Source organism: Tasmannia lanceolata, unplaced genomic scaffold (assembly GCF_043159265.1).
Source record: "Tasmannia lanceolata isolate RefF3 unplaced genomic scaffold, GAP_Taslan_0.1 ptg000013l, whole genome shotgun sequence".
In the NCBI taxonomy this organism is placed as follows: domain Eukaryota; kingdom Viridiplantae; phylum Streptophyta; class Magnoliopsida; order Canellales; family Winteraceae; genus Tasmannia; species Tasmannia lanceolata.
Genome location: NW_027518690.1, coordinates 27648321 through 27669210, shown reverse-complemented (window position 1 = coordinate 27669210; position 20890 = coordinate 27648321). Strand labels below are relative to the sequence as shown.

General features: G+C 43.6%; 1 protein-coding gene across 2 annotated transcripts in view; it reads right to left on the bottom strand.

The window, feature by feature from the left end:
• LOC143889986 (sphere organelles protein-like protein) overlaps positions 1–20890 on the bottom strand; it is a 95695-nt gene that overhangs the window by 59831 nt on the left and 14974 nt on the right. For both annotated transcript variants that reach the window (XM_077394431.1, XM_077394430.1), the window contains exon 2: positions 9751–9815. In XM_077394431.1, the coding sequence (XP_077250546.1) occupies positions 9751–9815 (65 nt within the window). The remainder of the gene's footprint in view (positions 1–9750; positions 9816–20890) is intronic.

Genomic DNA, 20890 nt, shown 5'->3' with positions numbered 1-20890 from the left:
TATCTATCTCTCTTTCTCTCTTTTACTCTTACTCTCTCTTTCTCTTCCCTCCATCTAATTTTTCTCTCTCTTCACCCGAGCCATTTGTGGTCAGAATTTGGCCTCGTCATGTCGTCAACACGAGTGTTGTTTGGAACGACGTGACAAGTATACCCAGTACATTCTCCACCGCCCACAGCGAGTACAGCTACTACTTCGTGCAACCTTCATCATCCGTCGGTTTTGGTCTGACTGCTTATCCAAGCCATCCAGGAGTCCAATTTGAGATCCGCAAAAGGTGTTGTGTTCTTTTTTATATCACGGACAGATCTGACGGCTAATTTCTACAGATTCCATCTCGGGCCATGAACATTGATTCGCCCTGGGTTCCATATTTCTATGGTTCCGATGTCCACTATTCCTGTGGAGATTACGATGATGTGTGTCTACAATGGATCAAGGCTCCTGATGAATACCAATAGTTCTATGGTTATGATCATCAAATGACAAATGACCATTTGTCAAGTCAAGGATACAGTATGCAAAGATGCCAAGCTGAAATGAAGACACTTCTTGCGAGAGCACAGTGACTTAGGCATTCCTTGTTTTAGTCGATGGAAAGATTTCGGAGATAAGTACGCGAAGGTTTATGCTCGAAAGGTGAGGCAAATACAAGTCCAACCCCGAGGAGACTGGGAATAACGCATTCAAACTACTTTGGATCACCACTCACACATGATAGCTGATATGAAAGAAACCTTGAATCGCATTAACAAGCTTGGGCTTAAGGTTCCCAAGGAGGCCACAACTATCAGGAATTCAAGCTTAGCTTACGCATCGCCTTCTTCCTCTGTTGATGAGGCTGCATCTCTAGAACGGGAGGAAGATGCCACGACCGATATTACTGACTCCCAGGGCATGCCAGACAATGATGATGCTAGTGGTTTGCCAGAGGTCATTGTCTTAGAGCCAGACACGGGTAGTTTCAGTGGTTCATCAAATGATATTGTTGATGAGACCGACGTCAATGAGCATGATGATTTCGACATTTCCTCAGGGCCGACTGTCGAGCATCTAGAGAGCGAGTTTCATACTTTCACAGTCAAGGCAGGTATTGTGGCAGAGCCACTTTCACAGTCAAGGCAGGTATTGTGGCAGAGCCACACAAGGTTGGCCCATCAATAGAGTTGACAGAGCACAGTCGTTAGTCTCAGAGGTGAGTGACCTGACCGATGAGCCACTACTAGAGATAGATGATCGAGAGCACATTGTGGATGATTGCCATATCTTTGAGCCGATTAAACAGATTGGAGGACTTTGTGCCGACACAGAGGAGATATTTGATGATACTATTCATGTGGATATGTTACTGCCTATGGATGTTACACCCAGCACGAGCGGGATCACTGGTATGTTTCAGAAGATGATTGGACTGATCGGGATTACTATTTCTCCATTCCGCCACACTTGTCGGGATGGATTGCTTATGACGATATCCATTGTGTGGATGGATGACATCAGTGGCCCTCTACTTCTACTACTGGAGTGGGTCATTTACACATTTGATCCAGGCATACTATAACTCGAGGCGAGTTCTTTTCAATAATGGGAGAATGATGCAGATTGTAGGCCCCATAAGCGGCATATGTGCCCATTAGAACTTCTTAGGAATTTATTTTCTTGCTATTTAGTTTTAGGATTATTATTTCCTTGGTATTTAGTTTTTGAGGGATTTTATTTTCCACATTATTTTATTTCCAGGTTATTTTAATTGCATATATAAGGCCGTCACGTATTAGAGATTGGAGACTTTTGATGAATTAATGAATTGAGAACAAAGATTTCTCCCTTATCTCTCTCTTCTTCTTCCCTTTCTCTTCTTTTTCTTCTTCCCTCATTTTTTTCCTCCTCTTATTCTTCTCTTTCTCCTTCTCTTCCTCTTCTTCTCTCTCTCTTTTCCCTTCTCTCCTATTTCCTCCCCTGGACCACATCAGAGAGTTTTGATCGGTGTAATTCTACCACCAAAACGCAACACGCCTTTTTTCAAGGGGAGATTTTTCTTTCCACTCTCTCGATAAGGTCTCAAAGTTTATTTGAAAGTCAACCAAAATGGGGAAAGGCATAGATAAGAGTTTGAAATGTGTCCCTTATAAGTTATAACAGCCCAAAGTCCTAGCACGAGCTTCCACCTCCGAATCCCCCGGCCCATGGATTTAGAAATGTTGACCCTTTGGCTGAAAATCGCTTTACAGCATTTAATCCTGCCTTCAAGTTCTAAATCTTGCTAAGATCTGGGGTAATGAAGAGTAGAATATCATCTGGATATTGAAGATGAGATATTTCTACTGCTAGACAACCAAACAAAAAGCCTTCAATTAGACCTCTCGCTATTAGATGTGAGATAAGGGAAAGAAAGTTGAGTTCCTCCTCTAGGCAATTCTTCACCTTTCGTAACATTGATGTTCACTCTTCCATAAATAGACAAGGGATTAGTCAACCCTGTGAGAAGCTCTCAAGTCATCAGCACAAACACAAGCGAGCTTTGGCAGTGAAGGTAACGAACATTCATGAGACATCCTCATGCACCAAAGTTGTTTCCAATAACAGATGGCTTCAATTCATGGCAAATGAGATGGGTGCATTATACAAACACACTGGGAAATCGTATTAGGCCAACAAGTAAAAATCTAGTTGGATGTAAGTGAATTTAGACATTGAAATAAAAATATGATGGTACAATAGATATAGGGAGATTATAAATTTGTACCCCCTGGAGGATAATTCGCACCCTTCTTTACCCTGAATTGACGTCAAAAAGCATAAAAAAAGAAGGGTATGTGGCGGACTTTAACGCTGTTTGACGTCATTTGAAGTTAAAGGGGTGCGAATTATCCTACAGGGGGTGCAAATTTATCATCACCCTAGATATAACGCCCGACTTGCTGAAAAGATATAAACAACATGGTCTTGACTATGATAACGTGTTTACTCCTATAGTCAAGAGTATCACAGTTCAACCGATCATAGCCTTAACTAACACTTTTGGATGGTCATTATCACAATTAGACGTTAAGAGTACATTTTTACAATGGTGTATGAGAAATTGAAAGAAGTACCTATGGAAAAACCTAAGGGTCATAAAACAAGTAGAGGAAATTATGTATGCAGATAAAATAAGACTATAATAGCCCCAAACAAGCGCCAAGTTATCAAAAGAAATCAATATAAATGGACTACGCCAGATAAGTTCTTATTCATTAGAAACACCTTGTCAAGTGGCACTCAAAGTGTATTTTGATTATATTATTGTTACTGGGCATGATGTTGTAGAAATAAAAAGGTAATGCAAATTGGACAGAACACCAATGATACTAAAAGGTTTGTGAGAGGTTTCTACATAGTAGGAAATGGATGCCTAGGTTCTTGGAGCAGCAAGCATTAAAGGAACGTGGTGAGGTCCAATGCAAAAGCTTAGCACAAGGATATGGCATTCATCACTAGTAAGCATACATGAGATACTTATAACAAGGGCTTCACATCACTTCAGAATCTCATACTCTTTTGTGTAATGACCAAAGTGCCACAAAATTCCGAAGAACCAAGTGTTTCAATCCATCAGAAAGCATATTGTGATTGATTTTCACTTCATTCATGAAAAGGTATAAAATGGAGACGTGATACCAACAAACATCCCTAAGACAGATCAAGTAGAAGATGTATTCACCGAAGGGTTGATTGCAAAAAAATCATTTACATTTGGTAGACATGCTGAAGATGTTATGAAGAAATATCAGCTTGGCAGGAAGTGCTACAGATATCGTTATTTGTCATTCATTATATACGGAAAACATATGGGATCACCCCCAAAATGTGGGCCCCCTATGGTTTGTGAGCTCTGCTCAGATAAGCTTATCTGAGCAGCTGCTCACACACACAAACGTGATGTATCATGTGCATTTCACTAGTAGTGAATAGAAGGCTCTCACACGAATTCGTTGGTCTCTCTTTTATTCCTTCTCTTAAAGTCATAAGTAACAACAGAATTTCACTATAAGATAGTGTTAGAAGGAATAAGGGTATTCTTGTCAATACTGAATGTAATAAGGGTATACTTGTCAATGTATCCCCATTAAGTGAATATATACTATCGTATGGGTGAGAGAGAACGAATTTTGTTCTCTCTCTCTCTCTCTCTCTCTCTCTCTCTCTCTCTCTCTCTCTCTCTCTACACCATGTTAATCAACATGGTATCAGAGCATCCGGGTTGAAGATCTACAAGGTTCTTCTTCACTCCTCTTCCCTCTTTTTCCTTTTTTTAAACCCTAATTTTTTTAAAAAAATCAGTTTTTGGGTTTTTTGATTAAACCCTAAAACTAATCCCTTTTCCCTCCCCATCATCAACCTCAACCCTAACCCTTTAAAACCGCCCCACCCAAAGTCCCCTTCTTTCTCCTTTTTTTCTTTCCTTTTTAACATTCTTCCATTAGGTTTTCATCTCTAACCCTAACCATCAACCCTAACCCTTGTGCATACCCATCAGTTTCTCCTACTCTTCTTCCTCTTTCAGTTTTATACCCCTAATTCCGCAATAACTTTCATTCATGTAAACCAGTGATACCTAAATTTTTTTTTTGATGATCTAAATTTTTCATCTATTTGTTTGTTCCGTAGTTAGTTCCGGGACATTGGTTACTAGTTTATTCTTGCTTTGTCAATGGTTGGGTGGTGTTCTTTTTTACATTGTTTCTTGTCCCGGCACTGAATATTGATGTTGTCGTGCGAGTATGTTGGTGGAGTTGTTGATGGACGGGTTGGTATATGGATTCTAACTCCATGGATGAGTGTTGATGTTGTTGTTGATGTGATTGATTTTGTCGTCAGTCATGCTGTTGTGGGCTGTTGTTAATGATCTTGCTAGTCGAGTTTGTTGTATCTTTTGACTTTGCTTGTGATGGTGGTCGGTAGCGTTGCTGGTTGTTGTGATTGCAGTGCTGTACTATTCATCTTGGACACATTTTCTTTTAGTGGTTTTAATGGTGTTTGATTGAATTTATTATGGAATCTGTGGAGGACAATTCTCGGCAACCAACCGTGACTAAAAGTAATGAGGTCCGCTTTGGGTCATACACGGGCCAATCTAGTTATTTACATGTGGAGCCTCCACTCCAGATGATGTCCATCAAGCTTGATGGGACGAACTATCCGCCGTGGAAGATGGCAGTCTATACTTATTTACTTGGGCGCCGGAAAATTAGTTTTCTAGAGAACAATCCTCCAGCTACCACTGATTCAACATATCCTCAGTGGCGTGAAGACGATGCTGTGATTCGTTCCTTTCTTTAGAGTTGTATGGAGTCCTCTATTGCTACTTCACCAATGTATCTTCAGTCTTCTAAAGAAATATGGGAGCAGGCAGCTGTGATGTACTCTGGGACAGATAATTTGACACGTATCTGTGATAGATTTACAGATTGGTTTAACCTTCAGCGAGACGACAAGCCTGTGGGAGCCCATTATAGTGATTATCTTGCGCTATGTCAGGAGCTTGATATATTACAGTCCTTCATTGTTGATCCTGACGTCCTAAAAAACGACAGGAGGAGTTACGAGTTGTTCATTTTCTGGATTCATTAGGGCCTAACTATTTACAGCTTCTACAACAGATTGTTAGTTCTAGCTCCTCTAGTTCGTTTCCCACACTTGCCGATGTATTCTCTCGGGTTCAACGTATGAGAGTTATTCAGCATAGTGATCCTATGCCAGATGGTTCTGCTCATGTGACATATGCTGGGTCCGATCGTGGTCGGGGTGGTGGTCGTTTTGGACGTGGTTGTTGTCGGTTTGGCCGTGGTCGTGAGTCAGGGGGAGGTCGCGATGGTGGGGGCCGTGGCCAACCTGCGAGTGCTTCTGCTGCTGCATCAGACGGTCTTCCCACATCTGTCACCCCATCTATGACTCCCGACACCATGGTCATCACGCATACAAAATATGATGAGCTTGTGCATCTAAGAGATAAAGGGAAGCAGCCAGTTGCCACGTTTGCACACAAAGGTAGCCCCTCATGTTTTCTCTCAGATACATCTTCTGGATCATGGCTCATTGATTCAGGAGCATCCCACCATATGACTGGTAATCCTACCATTCTTTCTTCCTTCTAGTCAGTTTCCTCTACATGCCCTCGTACTATCACTTTAGCTGATGGAACTAACTCCCCTGTGTCTAGAATGGGGGTAGTTTGTACCTCAGCAGGGTTTGAGTTGTCATCTGTTCTTTATGTACCATCATTTCCTGTTAATTTGTTGTCAGTTAGCCAACTCACAAAATCTCTAAATTGTTCTATTTCCTTTTTTTCTTCCTATTGTGTTTTTCAGGACGTGAAGACTGGGATGAGGATTGGCTTGGGCCGTGAGATTGATGGCCTCTATTATCTTGATCACACAGGAGCTGGTGTTGCCCTTCGGAGTTCTGTGGACGTTTATCAGTGGCATTGTCGTTTGGGACATCCTCCTGCTGATACGCTTCGGAAAACTTCTTTTATTTAAGAGTCTGTTGAGTCATTTCATTGCGAGTCCTGTGAGTTGGGAAAACACCATCGTGTGTCCTTCCCTTCTCGAGTTAGTAGTCGTGTTTCTCGTCCTTTTGAGTTGATACATTCAGATGTTTGGGGTCCATCTAGAACTACTTCAATAAATGGGTTTAAATATTTTATAATATTTGTTGATGATTATTCTAGTGCCACTTGGTTGTTTCAATTTAAGGATCGCTCTCAAGTTTTTAATGTATTTCGCAGTTTCTATTTTGAAATAGTAAATCAATTTAAATGTTCCATTCAGTCTTTACGTACTGATAATCCTAAGTATTTTTCTGTCGAAAATGGATTCACTGATTTTCTTACATCTCGTGGTATTATACATCAGTCGTCAAGTGCGTACACATCGTAACAAAATGGTGTTGCTGAAAGGAAGATTCGCTATCTTTTAGATATGACGAGCACCATTATGTTCCAGATGAAAGTTCCGAAGATATACTACGGTGATGCAGTTCTTACAGCTTGCTACCTCAGGAACCGTCTTCCGTCTTCTATTTTATCGGGGAAAACTCCATTTTCTATCTTGTACCCTTTAGGAGATCCGTTTCCCTTAGTACCTCGAGTCTTTGGCTGTACAAGTTTTGTTCAGAATTTGTCTCCTGGCCTTGACAAATTGGAGCCTCGAGCAGAAAAATGTATTTTTCTGGGTTACTCCCGTACCCAGAAAGGTTATAAATGTTATAGTCCTCGTCTTAAGAGGATATTTGTCTCTGCAGATGTGACTTTCTTTGAAGATCAGCCGTATTCGGCTAAATCGTCTTCCCCTTTATCCGTGGATTTACCTATACGCCAGTTCCTTTAATTATGGGTCTTCCTCCTCGCTCTCCACATCTGTTACCTACTATTTCTGATTCTGCACCTGGCCCTGTAGAAGAAAATACTGCACCTGAAGTTCAAACTTATACTCGGGAACCTCGAAAGGTAGTTCTTCCTACAACAGAGGCGACATCTTCGACCACAACAAAATATGAGGCGTCATCTCCGGCCACTGATCCACCTCCTCAGTTGGATTGTCCTTCTCCTTCTTTAGGTAATAACTCTCCTTTCTTTGATTCACCCATTGCTGCACGCACTAGGTCTCGTACTGTTGCACATCCCATTTCAAATTTTGTTTCCTACAAGAATCTTTCACCATCATTTCGTTCCTTTGTTTCTGCCATGTCTTCGATTACTTTGCCGAAGTCAGTTTCAGATGCACTGAATCATCCTGGGTGGCGAGCTGCTATGGATGCAGAGATGATGCGCTACATTCCAATAAAACGTTCTTCTTCCTTCTGGAGCCCGACATGTTGGGTGTTGTTGGGTATTTGCAATTAAGTATCATCCAGATGGGTCTGTAGAACGCCTCAAAGTTCGCCTTGTTGCTAAAGGGTATACTCAGACGTTTGGTATTGACTATCAGGAGACATTTTCCCCTGTTGCTAAAATTCCTTCAGTACGGATTCTCATTTCTCTTGTTGTTAATCGTGGTTGGCCTCTATATCAGTTGGATGTAAAAAACGCCTTCCTTCACGGCGATCTTTCTGAGGAAGTTTATATGGAGCAACCTCCTGGGTATGTTGCTCAGGGGGAGATGTGCTCTTCAGTGTGCCGGCTTCAGAAGGCAATTTATGGTCTGAAGCAATCACCGAGAGCGTGGTTTGGGAGGTTTAGTACTGCTGTTTTGCAGTTTGGATTGAAGTAGTGCGTCGTTGATCATTCTGTGTTTAGTCATAGATCAGAAGCTGGATATATCCTTCTGATTGTATATGTTGATCACATTGTGATTACAGGGGATGATAGATCTGGTATACAGAAGTTGAAATCATTTCTTCAGAGGGAATTCTCTACAAAAGATTTGGGCCAGCTCAGATACTTCCTGGGTATTGAGGTAGCACGCTCACGTCATGGTCTTTCTTTGTCTCAAAGGAAGTATGTGTTGGACATTCTAGAAGAGACTGGATCAATGGGGGCGAGACCTGCAATTACCCCTATGGATCCAAGTATTAAACTTCTTCCTAACCAGGATGAGCTACTGACTGATCCAGGTAGATATCGAAGACTGGTTGGCAAGTTAATCTATCTGACTGTCACTCGTTCGGAAATATCATTTGCAGTGGGTATGGTCAGTCGCTTCATGAGTTCTCCTCGTACCTCCCACTGGGCGGCGGTCATTCAGATAATCAAATACTTGAAAGAAACTCCAGGCAAAGGCTTGTGCTTTAGAAGACATGGGCATGAAAAGGTGGAAGGATTCAGTGATACAGACTGGGCAGGATCTCCTGCGGACAGAAGATCAACCATTGGATACTGCACATTTGTAGGAGGTAATTTGGTGTCCTGGAGAAGTAAAAAGCAAGATGTTGTTTCAAAGTCAAATGCAGAAGCTGAGTATAGGGCTATGTCTTATACAAGTGGAGAGCTGATCTGGCTTCGCTCCTTATCAGAGATTGGATTCTCTTCGACGTCTCCAGCACGATTGTAATGTGATAATAAGGCAGCCATTCATATTGCAACACATATTGAGGTAGACTGTCACTTCATTCATCGGATTCAGAGTGGTGAAATCAGTACGGTGTTCACTCGATCTACAGAACAACTTGCAGACATGTTCACAAAACCATTAGGTATGCAAAATTGAAGGATTCTTGTAACAAGCTTGGAATGTACGATATATACATTCCAGCTTGAGGGGGAGTGTTAGAAGGAATAAGGGTATTCTTGTCAATACTGAATGCAATAAGGATATACTTGTCAATGTATCCCCATTAAGTGAATATATACTATCGTATGGGTGAGAGAGAACGAATTTTGTTCTCTCTCTCTCTCGTTAACTCTCTCTCCCACTCTATCTCTCTCTCTCTCTCTCTCTCTCTCTCTCTCTCTCTCTCTCTCTCTCTCTCTAACTACACCATGTTAATCAACTGATAGAAACTAGTAAAGCACTTAAGGTTTCACTAAGGGGCCGTTTGGATACGCGGATTTTAGAATATTAGATTTCCTCAAAATCCTAGATGGGAGAGAAGAGAATAAGGAGATCAATCCTTGAATGGTAAGTAAAAGGCAATGTTACAAATTTACAATACCAATCCCAAGATTCAAAAGCACAAATAAATGAAAATATATCTACACATACAAACAGCAATAAAGATATTGCACTGAACAAGAATGTCGTACGAGAATCCAATGGATGGGGAATTGACCTGATAGTATCCTTATCCTTAAAGATAGAAGTTGACTCGAATGGTGGTAAAACAAAGCCCTCCATCTGCAAGAGAAAGTTGTTTGATTAGAAGTAAATAAATATTTCACATATTTTAAGTGGAAAGTAACTTGATCAGCTCTTAAACCGAGAGAGAGAGCATACGCAAGACAAGAAACACAAAGCTAGATGTATCCTATTTATAATATTGAAAAGAATTGATTCACAGTTTAAATTAAAACATTATTGACTAACTAATTGGATAATCAAAGACAGGAGGTTAGAGAAAAAGGGAAAGATGAAAACAATAGAAACTCACTCCTTGGTTTTGCGCGCATGAGAGAAAATTCCGTGAAGAAAGAAACCCTAGAAAATGTCTCACGACAGAAATCTTCCTTCTACCTCCTCTCCTACCCTCGAATACAATCTCGAGGCAGATGATTTCTGTGGTTTGTTCATTTTATCACAAAATTAGCAAATTAATAGCTAGCTCGCTCGCAAAAACGAATTCAGATTACAATGGCGGTGGCTAGCGGAGCTAATCTTGTTCCTTTAGGTCGCAGTGGTGGCTTGGCTGGTAGATTCTTAAGCGAGACTCTTGAATCTGGTAGCGAATCGCGGGGTGTTTCAGGTGTAGCGTCTGGTGCTAATTTGGTCCTGATAGGTATTAAATACGGCGTGGCCATAGGATCTCGCCACGTGTGACCCACGTATCGCCAGTATACGAACCATGATCGCCCGATATCGCAAGGAGTGTTAAACACGGCATAACCGTGAGATTTCACCACGTGTCGCCCTCTTATCATTAAAAAATCAGTCATGATTACCCATCACCACGATTATGGAGAAAATTACACGCCAAATTAACAGGCCATTAGCGAGCCATGCATGCCACTTATCTCCGGCACACAGGACGCGGCCCAATCTAAGAAGAGAATGCCTTTCCTCCAAAATGATTAAAGAAGTCCACGTGGCACACCATGCAGGGGATCGCATGCAAATAAAAGGGATAAATACAAAACAAAGCCTCATGAATAGGCAGGAGATCCGGCCAAGGAAAAGGAAAGACACCATTCAAGGCCATAAAGATTTGCCATTAAGAGGGGGCTCTAATCGCTCATTAAGGCCATCTCCCCAAAGAAGAGGGAGGAAAAAGGTGTTGGACGCTACTGGACGCCCGCTTCCCCCTCCTCTCGGGCCTTACCCTCAACTCCATCTGTTATAGTATAAAAGATAAATAATGCCTTTCTCCAAAAGCTTTAAGCTTTTGGAGAAGTTGGTAAGTTAACATGGTATCAGAGCCAAAGGTCTCGAGTTCAAACCTCCCAGATAGCAAAAATCCACATGTGATGGTCGGCCCAAAGTGCGACCACATGTGCCACGTGTTTGCCGAGTGGGCCACACGTGCGAGGGAGTGTTAAAGTATAAAAGATAAATAACGCCTTTCTCCAACAGCTTAAGCTATTGGAGAAGTTGGTTAGTTAACATCATCCAACCCTAGAAAAAAACCAAGCCCATGCTTCTGATTCTAGTAACCTAACCATCATCTTCACTACTTCTTGCTGTCCATTCCTACGATTGAGCTAGAATCTGACTTGGGTGTCAAAGTGGTCGTCCGGGACCTACCCCGAACCCCTGACCCCTTTGTTTTGTGATTGCAGACATTGGACAGAGGATCTCTACCCACCGTACGATCGCCTACCCAGATTCTGGCACCATCAGGTCCCGCTGGGCGGTTCTAATGGAGCATACAGTGGTGGTTGTGATCTTCCTGGTGGTAATTCCAGTGGAGAGGATACTACTCAAGGGAATCGTTGGCTTACCATTAAGAGCAACAAGGCGTCCAGAGTCGATCGTGTCTCTCAGAAGCGTAGAAGGGGTTCCTATGGGGATTAGAGGTGCCGCCGGTGCGGTTTCAAAAACTTTCAGAAACGAGTGGCGTGTTGGAGTTGTGGTAAGATCTGGTCGAACCTGGACTTCAACTTCCCTTCTCAGCCCAGATGGAACCAAAAGACTTCAAACAATTCGATTTTAAATCCTTCTAAGTCGAAAGATGGTGTGGTTTATCCTCTAACTTTGGAAGGAGCTGCCTTTAATTTAGAGTTGGTGCCCCTCAAATCCATTAGCAATGCTGACTTGGGCATTTGGGGAAGCATTAAGGCAGGATGGTCGGGAGACCTGTGGGCTTTAGAGAGATGGCTCTATCGAAAAAGTGTTTTTTGCAAAGTGGTGGTCTTCAAAATTTCTAAGTTGGAGGTTCTAATCATTCCTCCTACGGGTATTAATAGAATTCATCTTATTGCATCTTGGAAATCAGCCATTAATTCTCCTTTTACTGAGCTTCTTTTGTGGGATTCTAAATTTCCTGCGGGGAGTTTTCAGTGGTGGAGCGTAGCGGGAGTGCCCCCTGAGGCATGGTGTGAGGACAATTTTAGACGGATTTGGGAGAAGATTGGAAAAGTGGTGGAGCTCGACTCTTCTTGTCAAGCTGGCTAAGGGTATTCTCGTGCCAGCGTTCTGATTTCTGCAGTGGGTGAAGTTGGAAATGAATTATCTTTTCAAGTTTCATTGGATAGTGCAATTAGATGGGTTATTGTGAAAATGGATGAGGAAAGGTCTAATCTGTGCTTTGTGAGTGGATCTTCTAATTCTGGGAGGGAGGAGGACTTAGGAAGCGAGTTCTCGTCTGAAGATCTCGCTCCAAGAGATTTGGACTTGACTCTAGATTTGATTTCGGAGGGTGTGGTGGAGGAAGACGAGCTTCTTGGTTCAGTTATGGGAGAGACGGTGGAGGCAGCTCACAATAGCAGCTTCTGTTATCCTACGCTGCATGTGGCGCAGGATAGAGTTCCTCCATAAGGCGGTATTTTCGAAATTCAAAATGATGTTTCTCTAGTGATTTACAGGTGGCGAAGTTTGTGTGGTGTGAAGGCTCCCCTGGCCAGAGGCTACAGATTGGAGAGCTATTCTTCTAGGTTTTTTCTGTCTGGAGATGCTTCCCGGTTAGTCTTTGGCTCAGAGGAGGAATTGGATGATCCATAAGAGAAGGATTTGGGAGTTGAAAAAAAGTGTGTTTCAAGGGAAGGAGTTGTGATGATCGACCCGTGTGGCCGTGGAAGTCTGCAAATTAATCAGAGGTATCTTCGCATTTCTTATCAATCCAATTCGTGTGGGATTTCGTTAGGTGTATGCGACTCTTTCTGGTTGAATTTAGTTGATGGGGGGCCTAAATTGGATTGCTCTTTTGCCAACCTCGTGAAGATTTTCCTAGGGAATTTGAGTTCACTAAGGATCCTGATTAGTTGTTTCTCGAGGTTGCGTCGTATAAAGGTCGATTCAAGTGTTGCGGAGAAGGGTGCGGAAGCCTTCCGTCCCCGGAAGAGATTCAATCGTAGTTACTTCAAAAAGCAAAAATCTATTCTGAAGATTGAACCCCATGCTCCTGTTGCTTCTCTTTGTGAAGAAGCTTTTATATCTTTTGCTTCAATTGCTGATTTGCAGAATCCTTTTTCTGAAGCATCAGTTTTTTCTGTTGGAAGTGGTCATTGGGAGGGTTCTCAGCAGAGTGCCATTGATTTCTTTGCGAATCACACTTTGGGAGTTAGTAAGAAATTGGGACTGGTGTATGTAGGGCAAGAGAATAAATACTTATCTAATATTAAACTTGCTGGGATGAGGGACTCGGAGGGTCAGGGGCATTTGAAGAAAGGGTCAGAGGAGTCTTCAAAAAAGAAAGCTAGGGAGTTGCAGAGGCTGAAGTCGGAAATTAATTATGATGGTGGAGTGCATGTTTTTGGCCCCTCATCGGAGCAAAGTGGGAGGCAACCTAATGATAGAAAGTGGAGGACTACTGCAAATGTTGTTTAATAATGAAGATAATTTCTTGGAATGTCAAATGTGTGAGACACCAGAATAAAAGAATTCAAGTTAAGGATTTTGTGAAGAATTTAAAGCCTGACCTTATTTGCCTTCAAAAAACGAAGATGGAATCCATAAATAGAAATGATATCAGAAGTTTGGGGGTCCAAGCGGATTGGGATTTTTTGTTTGTTGGTTCAGTGGGTGCCTCAGGAGGCATTTTAGTAGCTTGGAATGGGAATATTTGGAGTAAGCAGGATGAATGGAGGGGTAGATTTTCTCTTTCTGTGGCTCTAAGTAAGGTGGAAGACAATTCAATGTGGCTTTTTCTGGCATTTCCGGTTCTTAGAGCGGAGAAGGGGTTCTTCTGGGAGGAGCTGGGTAAGGTTAGGGCCTCTTGTTCTTTACCTTGGTGTATCGGGAGAGACCACAATGAAGTTAAGGAAGTCGGAGAGAGATTGGGATGTTAGAGACCAAGTCTTTATATGAGGGCTTTTGCTGATTTCATAGCTAAATTTGAATTAGTTGATCTCCCCTTATCTGGTGGCTTCTTTACTTGGTCTAGAGATCAAAGTTGAAGCCGGCTTGATCGATTTCTTATTTGCTCAGGTTGGCTGGATTTGGTTTCTGAAGTGTCTCAGAAAGTCCTAGCGCATTCGGTATCAGATCATTGCCCTCTTCTTCTTGATCCGAGGTTAGAGTCATGGGGTCCACCTCCTTTCAGATTTGAAATTGCCTGGCCTAACTATCCAAGTATGAAGGATAGGTTAGGAAATTGGTGGGTTTCTCGTCAAGCGGTGGGTCCATCTGATGTGGTGATTGGTCTCAAATTAAGGTTCATTAAGAAAAGATTGAAAGAATGGGTTACGATCCAGAAGTTGCAGTCTTTTGGGAGGAAGCTTTGGTTGGAAAATCGGCTTTTGGAGTTGGTTGCATTGGAGGAGTGTGGTTTGGGATCCGAGGAGGATTGGGAGGAACTCGGAAAAGTTAAACAAGAACATAAAGGTTTGCTTCTTCATGAAGAGATTACATGGCGCCAAAAATCTAGAGTGAAATGGTTGGAGGAAGGAGACAAAAACACCGCATATTTCTATGCGATGGCTAGCGATCATAGGAGGAGGAACAGAATTGAATCTCTTAATGTGAATGGCCTTGTGGTGTCTAGCAAGGAAGAAATATCTCTTGCCACAGTCGACTTTTATTCATCTTTATACTCATCAGAAGGTTTTTCCCGTCCTATTGCGGAAGATGTGGATTTTAATAGCTTGAGTTTGGAGGAAAACTCTAAGTTGGAAAGACAGTTTGAGGAGGAAATTGAGAAAGGATTATTTTCTTTAGCAAAAGATAAGGCTCCTGGGCGAGATGGGTTTTGTTTAGCCTTCTTTCAAGCTTGCTGGTCTTTTGTAAAAGATGATATTTTAAGATTCTTTATGCTCCATTTGGATGCCAGAATTTTTTTTGTTCTTGGGACTTTTGTGGAATTTCCGCAGGAAACCCACGTTTGGTTGCTAGTTATATAGTGGGCAAAAAAGAATCCCACAAACCAAAGTAACCCCGCACGAAACCCAAAGCTGGAAAAAAAAATCCCAGGAACCAAAATAATCCCACACGAAATTCGAGGAACCAAAATAACCAAAAGAAGAACATTTTTATTCCCAACAGTTCAAGCGATTTTTTTTTTCCCACCATAGTCCTGTCAACCAAACATGAGATTTTTATTTTACTGGGATACTTCCAGGGAGTTTTTTTTCCCACCAATCCCCCAGGAAGTTTTTTGTTCCACAAAAGTCCCAAGAACCAAAATAATTCTGGCATCCAAACGGAGCAGTATCATGATGGTATGTCTCTTGATTGGGGCACTGGGGCTACCTTCATAACTTTAATTCCGAAGGTAAAGGGAGCTTCAAGGGTGTCTAATTTCTGACCAAATAGTCTAGTGGGGTGCTTATATAAAGTGTTAGCAAAAGTGTTGGCGGAGCAGCTCAAAGTGGTTCTTCCCTCAATAATTTCTGATAGCCAAAGTGCCTTCATCAGCAAGAGACAAATTTTGGATTGGTCTCTTATTGCGAACAAAGTTATTGATTCCTAATTGAAAAATGGTGATGGGAGTGTGTCATGCAAACTTGATATGGAAAAAGCCTATGACAGAGTGGATTGGGATTGTCTGGACTACTGGACTACTTGCTTGGCAGGATGGGTCTTGGTAACCGATGAGAGGGTGGATTAGGAAATGCATTTCTTCAGCTTGGTTTTCCATTCTTATTAATGGATCTCCAAAAGGTTTTCTTAAGTCTTCGAGGGTTTTAAGACAAGGGGAGATCCTCTTTCTCCTTTCCTGTTTGTTATTATTGCAGAGACCCTTAGCAGGTTGATGCATAAAGGATGTAATAGGGGGTTGTTTGAAGGTTTCATCATTGGGAGAGAGAGAGTGGAAGTATCGCTTCTTCAATTTGCAGATGACACTCTTCTCTTTTGTTCTCCTGATATTGATAAGATTTTGAATCTAAAGGCAACTCTTAGATGCTATGAGATGATCACGAGTCAACATTCCAATTTTCAGAAATCAAGAATGTATGCATTAAATTTGTCCTTCTTTGAAGCTAATGGCTTTGCAAGAATTCTGGGACGCAAATTGGAATCCTTGCCGCATTCTTATTTAGGACTTCCATTGGGGGTGGGAAGACCGCGTAAATCTTTTTGGGTCCCTATAGTTGAAAGAATAGAGAGAAGATTGGAAACTTGGAAAACGAACCTTGTCTCTAAAGGGGGGATACTTTCTATCCTTGTTTCATTGCCTTGTTAGTGTGGTCTTGAGAATTGAACAGATTCAGCGTAGGTTCCTTTGGGGAGGTTCAGATAATAAGAATGGTATTTCTTTGGTGAAGTGGGAAAAGGTTTGTATTCCGATAAAGAAATGAGGCTTGGGTATTAGAAGAGTTAAGGAGTTTAACCGTGCTATTCTGGGTTGTTAGAAGTGTTTTGTGTGTTTGTGTAAGCCGAAGGGCATTGTGGTAATTGTACCTTCCTTTAATATATAAATACAATAGTGAGGGGGGAGAATACCCCAACTCACTCTTTCTTTCTTTATCACCTCTCAACATGGCATCAGAGCCCTAGGGCATGGATGCCTAGGGACCACCCTTGATTTCTCCTCTTCTTCTTCTTCTCTTGTCAAAGAAAACCCCAAAACCTCCAATCTTGTTTGCTCTTTTTTTTTCTTTTTTTTTTCTCTCCTCTCTTTTTCTTCTTCTTCTTCTTCTTCTTCTTCTCCTCCTCCTCCTCCTCACCTCCCCCCACTCCCGCCCCTCCCTCTCCCCTTTCTCAACTCTGGCCCCTCCCTTTCCCTTACCCACCTCCCTCGCCCCTCTCCTGCTCATCTCCCGCCCCTCCGTCACCTTCCCCAACCCCTCACCTCTTCTTCTCTTGTCAAAGAAAACCCCAAAACCTCCAATCTGGTTTGCTGTTTTTTTTTCTTTTTTTTTTCTCTCTCATTTTTTTTTCTTCTTCTTCTCCTCCTCCTCACCTCCCCCCACTCCCGCCCCTCCCTTTCCCCTTTCTCAACTCCCGCCCCTTCCTTTCCCGTACGCACCCCCCCCTCCTGCTCATCTCCTGCCCCTCCCTCACCTTCCCCAACCCCCGCCCCCCTCCCGCCACTCTCCTCCCCTTTCCCCACTCCCGCCCCCCTCCTCTCTGCAACTCCTGCCCCTCCCCTCACTCCCCGCCTCTTCCACAACCCCCGCCCCTCCCACCTGCAACTCCCGCCCCCCGGTAGCCCTCTTCCTTCACCCCCCCCCCCCCCCTCTTTCTCATGCCTCCAACCCTCCTTCCCACGACTCTCCTTCGCTCTCCTTGTATTTTCTTCACTTTGGCTTGCTTGCTCCTTTGTTTATCCTCTCCTCTATCTCTTTCTCTTTAAATCTTTTGTTTTTCTTCCTTCTCCTTCACTTTTCTCCACAAACCCTTTCCTTCTTCTTTTTCTTCTTCATTCCCATGGCCTAAATTCCTTGTGGTATCGTATTTCTTACTCTCCGCGGCTCTGACATTTATTCTGAGCACCTCTCCCACTATGTTTCTGTGTGATACTCGATCTTTCTCTCCTATGTCTATCTATCAAGGCCGCGGTCTCTACGCCTATATCACCGTGTAATCTATCTCATTCTCCTTTTACTTGACGCCTTGGCCGTGTTTCTCTTTCGAGCCCCTCTTTCATGGAGCCTCCTGCGAGTACGGATCTTCCTCCCAGCTCCTCTCCTACTGTTAGTACCTCCCCTAGTCCCTCGGCGCCTTCTTCTAGCTACACCCCTCCCTCTTATTCTCCATCATTAGAACAGTCTCTGCCTCCGATGACCTCTGAGAATTAAATGGCTCTAATTACCTCAGTTGGCGCACCTCTGTTAAGACCTTCCTTCTGGCCAAGGGTCGGATGTCCCTTATTGAGCACGACCCTCCTCTCTCTTCAGATCCGACTTATGAGAGTTGGCGCCAGGATGATGCTCTGGTCCGCTCCCTCCTCTGACAGAGTATGGTACCTTATATTTCACGGCCACTGATGAGCTTGCCCTCGGACAAGGCCATCTGGGATCATACCGCTCTCATTTACTCTGGGATGGATAACCTCACCCGGATCTTTTCCACTTATTCTGAGTGGATTCGTCTTGAGCGTGGGGACAACTCTCTCCACCCACTACAACCGCTTTACTTCCCTCTGTCAGCAGTTGGATGCTTTCATGCCTCTCACCTCGGATATTACGGTCCTTAAGCATCAGCGAGACCAGCTCAGGGCTATTCACTATCTTCACTCCTTGGGGCCCGACTTCTCGCCATTTCGCCAGCAATTACCTGGCTCCGGCTCTCTTCCGTCTCTTGCTGAGATCTATTCACGGGCCCAGCAGTGTGCCCCAGGTGGTTCTTCTACTACCCTTCCTTCAGAGAGCTCTCCCCTAGCTGCCTATGACAGCAGTTCCAGCTCTGGACGTGGTGGTGGCCAGGTTGGCCGTGGCGGTTGTGGTAGCGGCGGTCGTGATTTTGTTCATGGTTGAGGTTCTGGTGGACGGGGTCGCTCTTACTGCACTCATTGTCGTAGGGAGGACCATCATGTTGACATCTACTACACCCTTTATCCCGAGCTTCGCCCTCCCCCAGTAGACCCATCTGACCACTGCTGATTCTGTTGATGCGTATGCTTCTCCCTCCATTCTTGGCAGTGTCCCAGCACCCGCACAGCCTAAGACTATGACCATATCCATGACAGACTAGAAGGAGCTCCAGTGCCTTCGCCTTAGCAGCCGTCCACCCACTGCTGGTTATGCACACTCAGGTAGCTCACCCACTACTCTTCTTTCTAGGTCGAGTCCCTAGATTATTGATTATGGGGCCTCCAATCACCTCACTGGTAATTCATCCTCTCTCTCTCTTCTTTTCGTTCTTTTCCCACTCTTTCTCAATCTGTTACTCTTGCTGATGGGACTAAGGCTCCCATTTCTGGTATTGGGTCTCTTACCCCCCACAAGGGCTTTACATTATCCTCTGTTCTCTACGTTCCAAAGTCCCCCTTTAACCTATTGTCTGTTATTCAGATTACTAAAGGTCTTAATTGCTTTTTCTCATTTTTCCCTTCTTACTGTCTGTTTCAGGATCTCTCGACTGGGAGGACAATTGGCTCGGGATGTGAGGTGGATGGACTCTATCGTCTTCAGTGTACGCACCAGCCTACCATTTTGCACAGTTCGGTGGACGCCTATCAGTGGCATTGCCGCCTTGGTCATCCTTCTCTACAGCGACTCCAGCAGACCTCGGTTATATCTTCCCCGCTTCAGCCCTTTCAGTGCGAGTCATGTGAACTCGGGAAACATCATCATGTGGCGTTTCCACCTAGGGTTGTTAGTCGTACTTCTAATCTTTTTGAGTTAGCCCATTATGATGTATGGGGTCCCTCGATGACCACCTCTCTTGCTGGTTATAGATACTTTGTTATTTTTGTGGATGATTATTCCAGGATGACATGGTTGTATGTGTTAAAAGATAGATCTGAAGTGTTTTCTGCCTTTCGCACATTTTATGCTGAGATTGTTACTCAATATTCTTGTCCTCTTAAATGTTTACGCACAGATAATGCTCGGGAATACCTCTCACATACCTTTCAAGATTTCTTTGCCTCTCATGGCATTATCCACCAGACCTCGTGCACTTACACCACCCAGCAAAACAATGTAGCTAAAAGGAAGTTACGCTACCTGCTTGATATGGGTCGCACCATGCTCTTTCAGATGCATGTCCCCAAATTATATTGGAGTGACGCCATCCTTACGGCTTCCTTTTTAGAAAACCGGCTTCCCTCTTCTGTTTTGGCGGGTTATTCCCTTTTCTCTATTCACCACCCTCATAGCGACCCCTTTCCTCTTACCCCACGAGTCTTTGGTTGTGTCTCCTTTGTTCACAACCTTACCCCGGGTTTGGATAAGTTAGACCTCCGGGCTGAACGTTGTTGCTTTCTGGGCTACTCTCGTACCCAAAGAGGCTACAAGTGTTACAGCCCGCACAATCGTCGCCTCTTTATCTCTGCTAATGTTACCTTTTTTTAGTTTATCCCTTTCTTCTCTTTTACTCCTGTACCCGGTCCTCCTTCCTCACCTTTATGCCTCCCTCTTCCTTTCCCGGGTCTTCCTGACCCGGTCTCTAATCCCCCTCCTTAGATGCTTCTGTTTCCTCTCCTGTCTCGTCCTCTCCTCCTCCTATTTCGGAGGTTCCTCCTCTGCCGGCTACAACGAAAGTTTATCTGCGACGTCAGCGAGCAGAGCCTCCTCCTCCCGCGGCGACGTCCCTTCAGCCGGAGATGCCGACCTCTACCTCTCAGGTACCTTCTTCTTCTCCTTCTGATTTAGCAGTTGATGCTCTTGTTGCTTCACGCACTCATTCACGTACTACTGCTCATCCCATTTCTTCTTATGTTTCTTATGATCATCTTACTCCTTCATTTCGTACTTTTGTCTCCTCGTTGTCTTTGTTTCCTTGCCTAAGTCTGTGCAGGAAGCCCTTGCTCACCCGGGGTGGCGTGCTGCTATGGAATGCAAGATGGCTGCTCTTCAAGCGAACCACACTTGGGACATTGTCTCTCCTCCTCCTGGTGCTCACCCTGTTGGCTGTCGATGGGTTTATGCCATCAAGTATTTTCCAGATGGGACTGTTGACCGTCTTAAGGCGCGCTTAGTTGCGAAAGGGTACACACAGACATATGGGATTGACTACCACGAGACATTCTCTCATGTTGGCAAGATTCCCTCAGT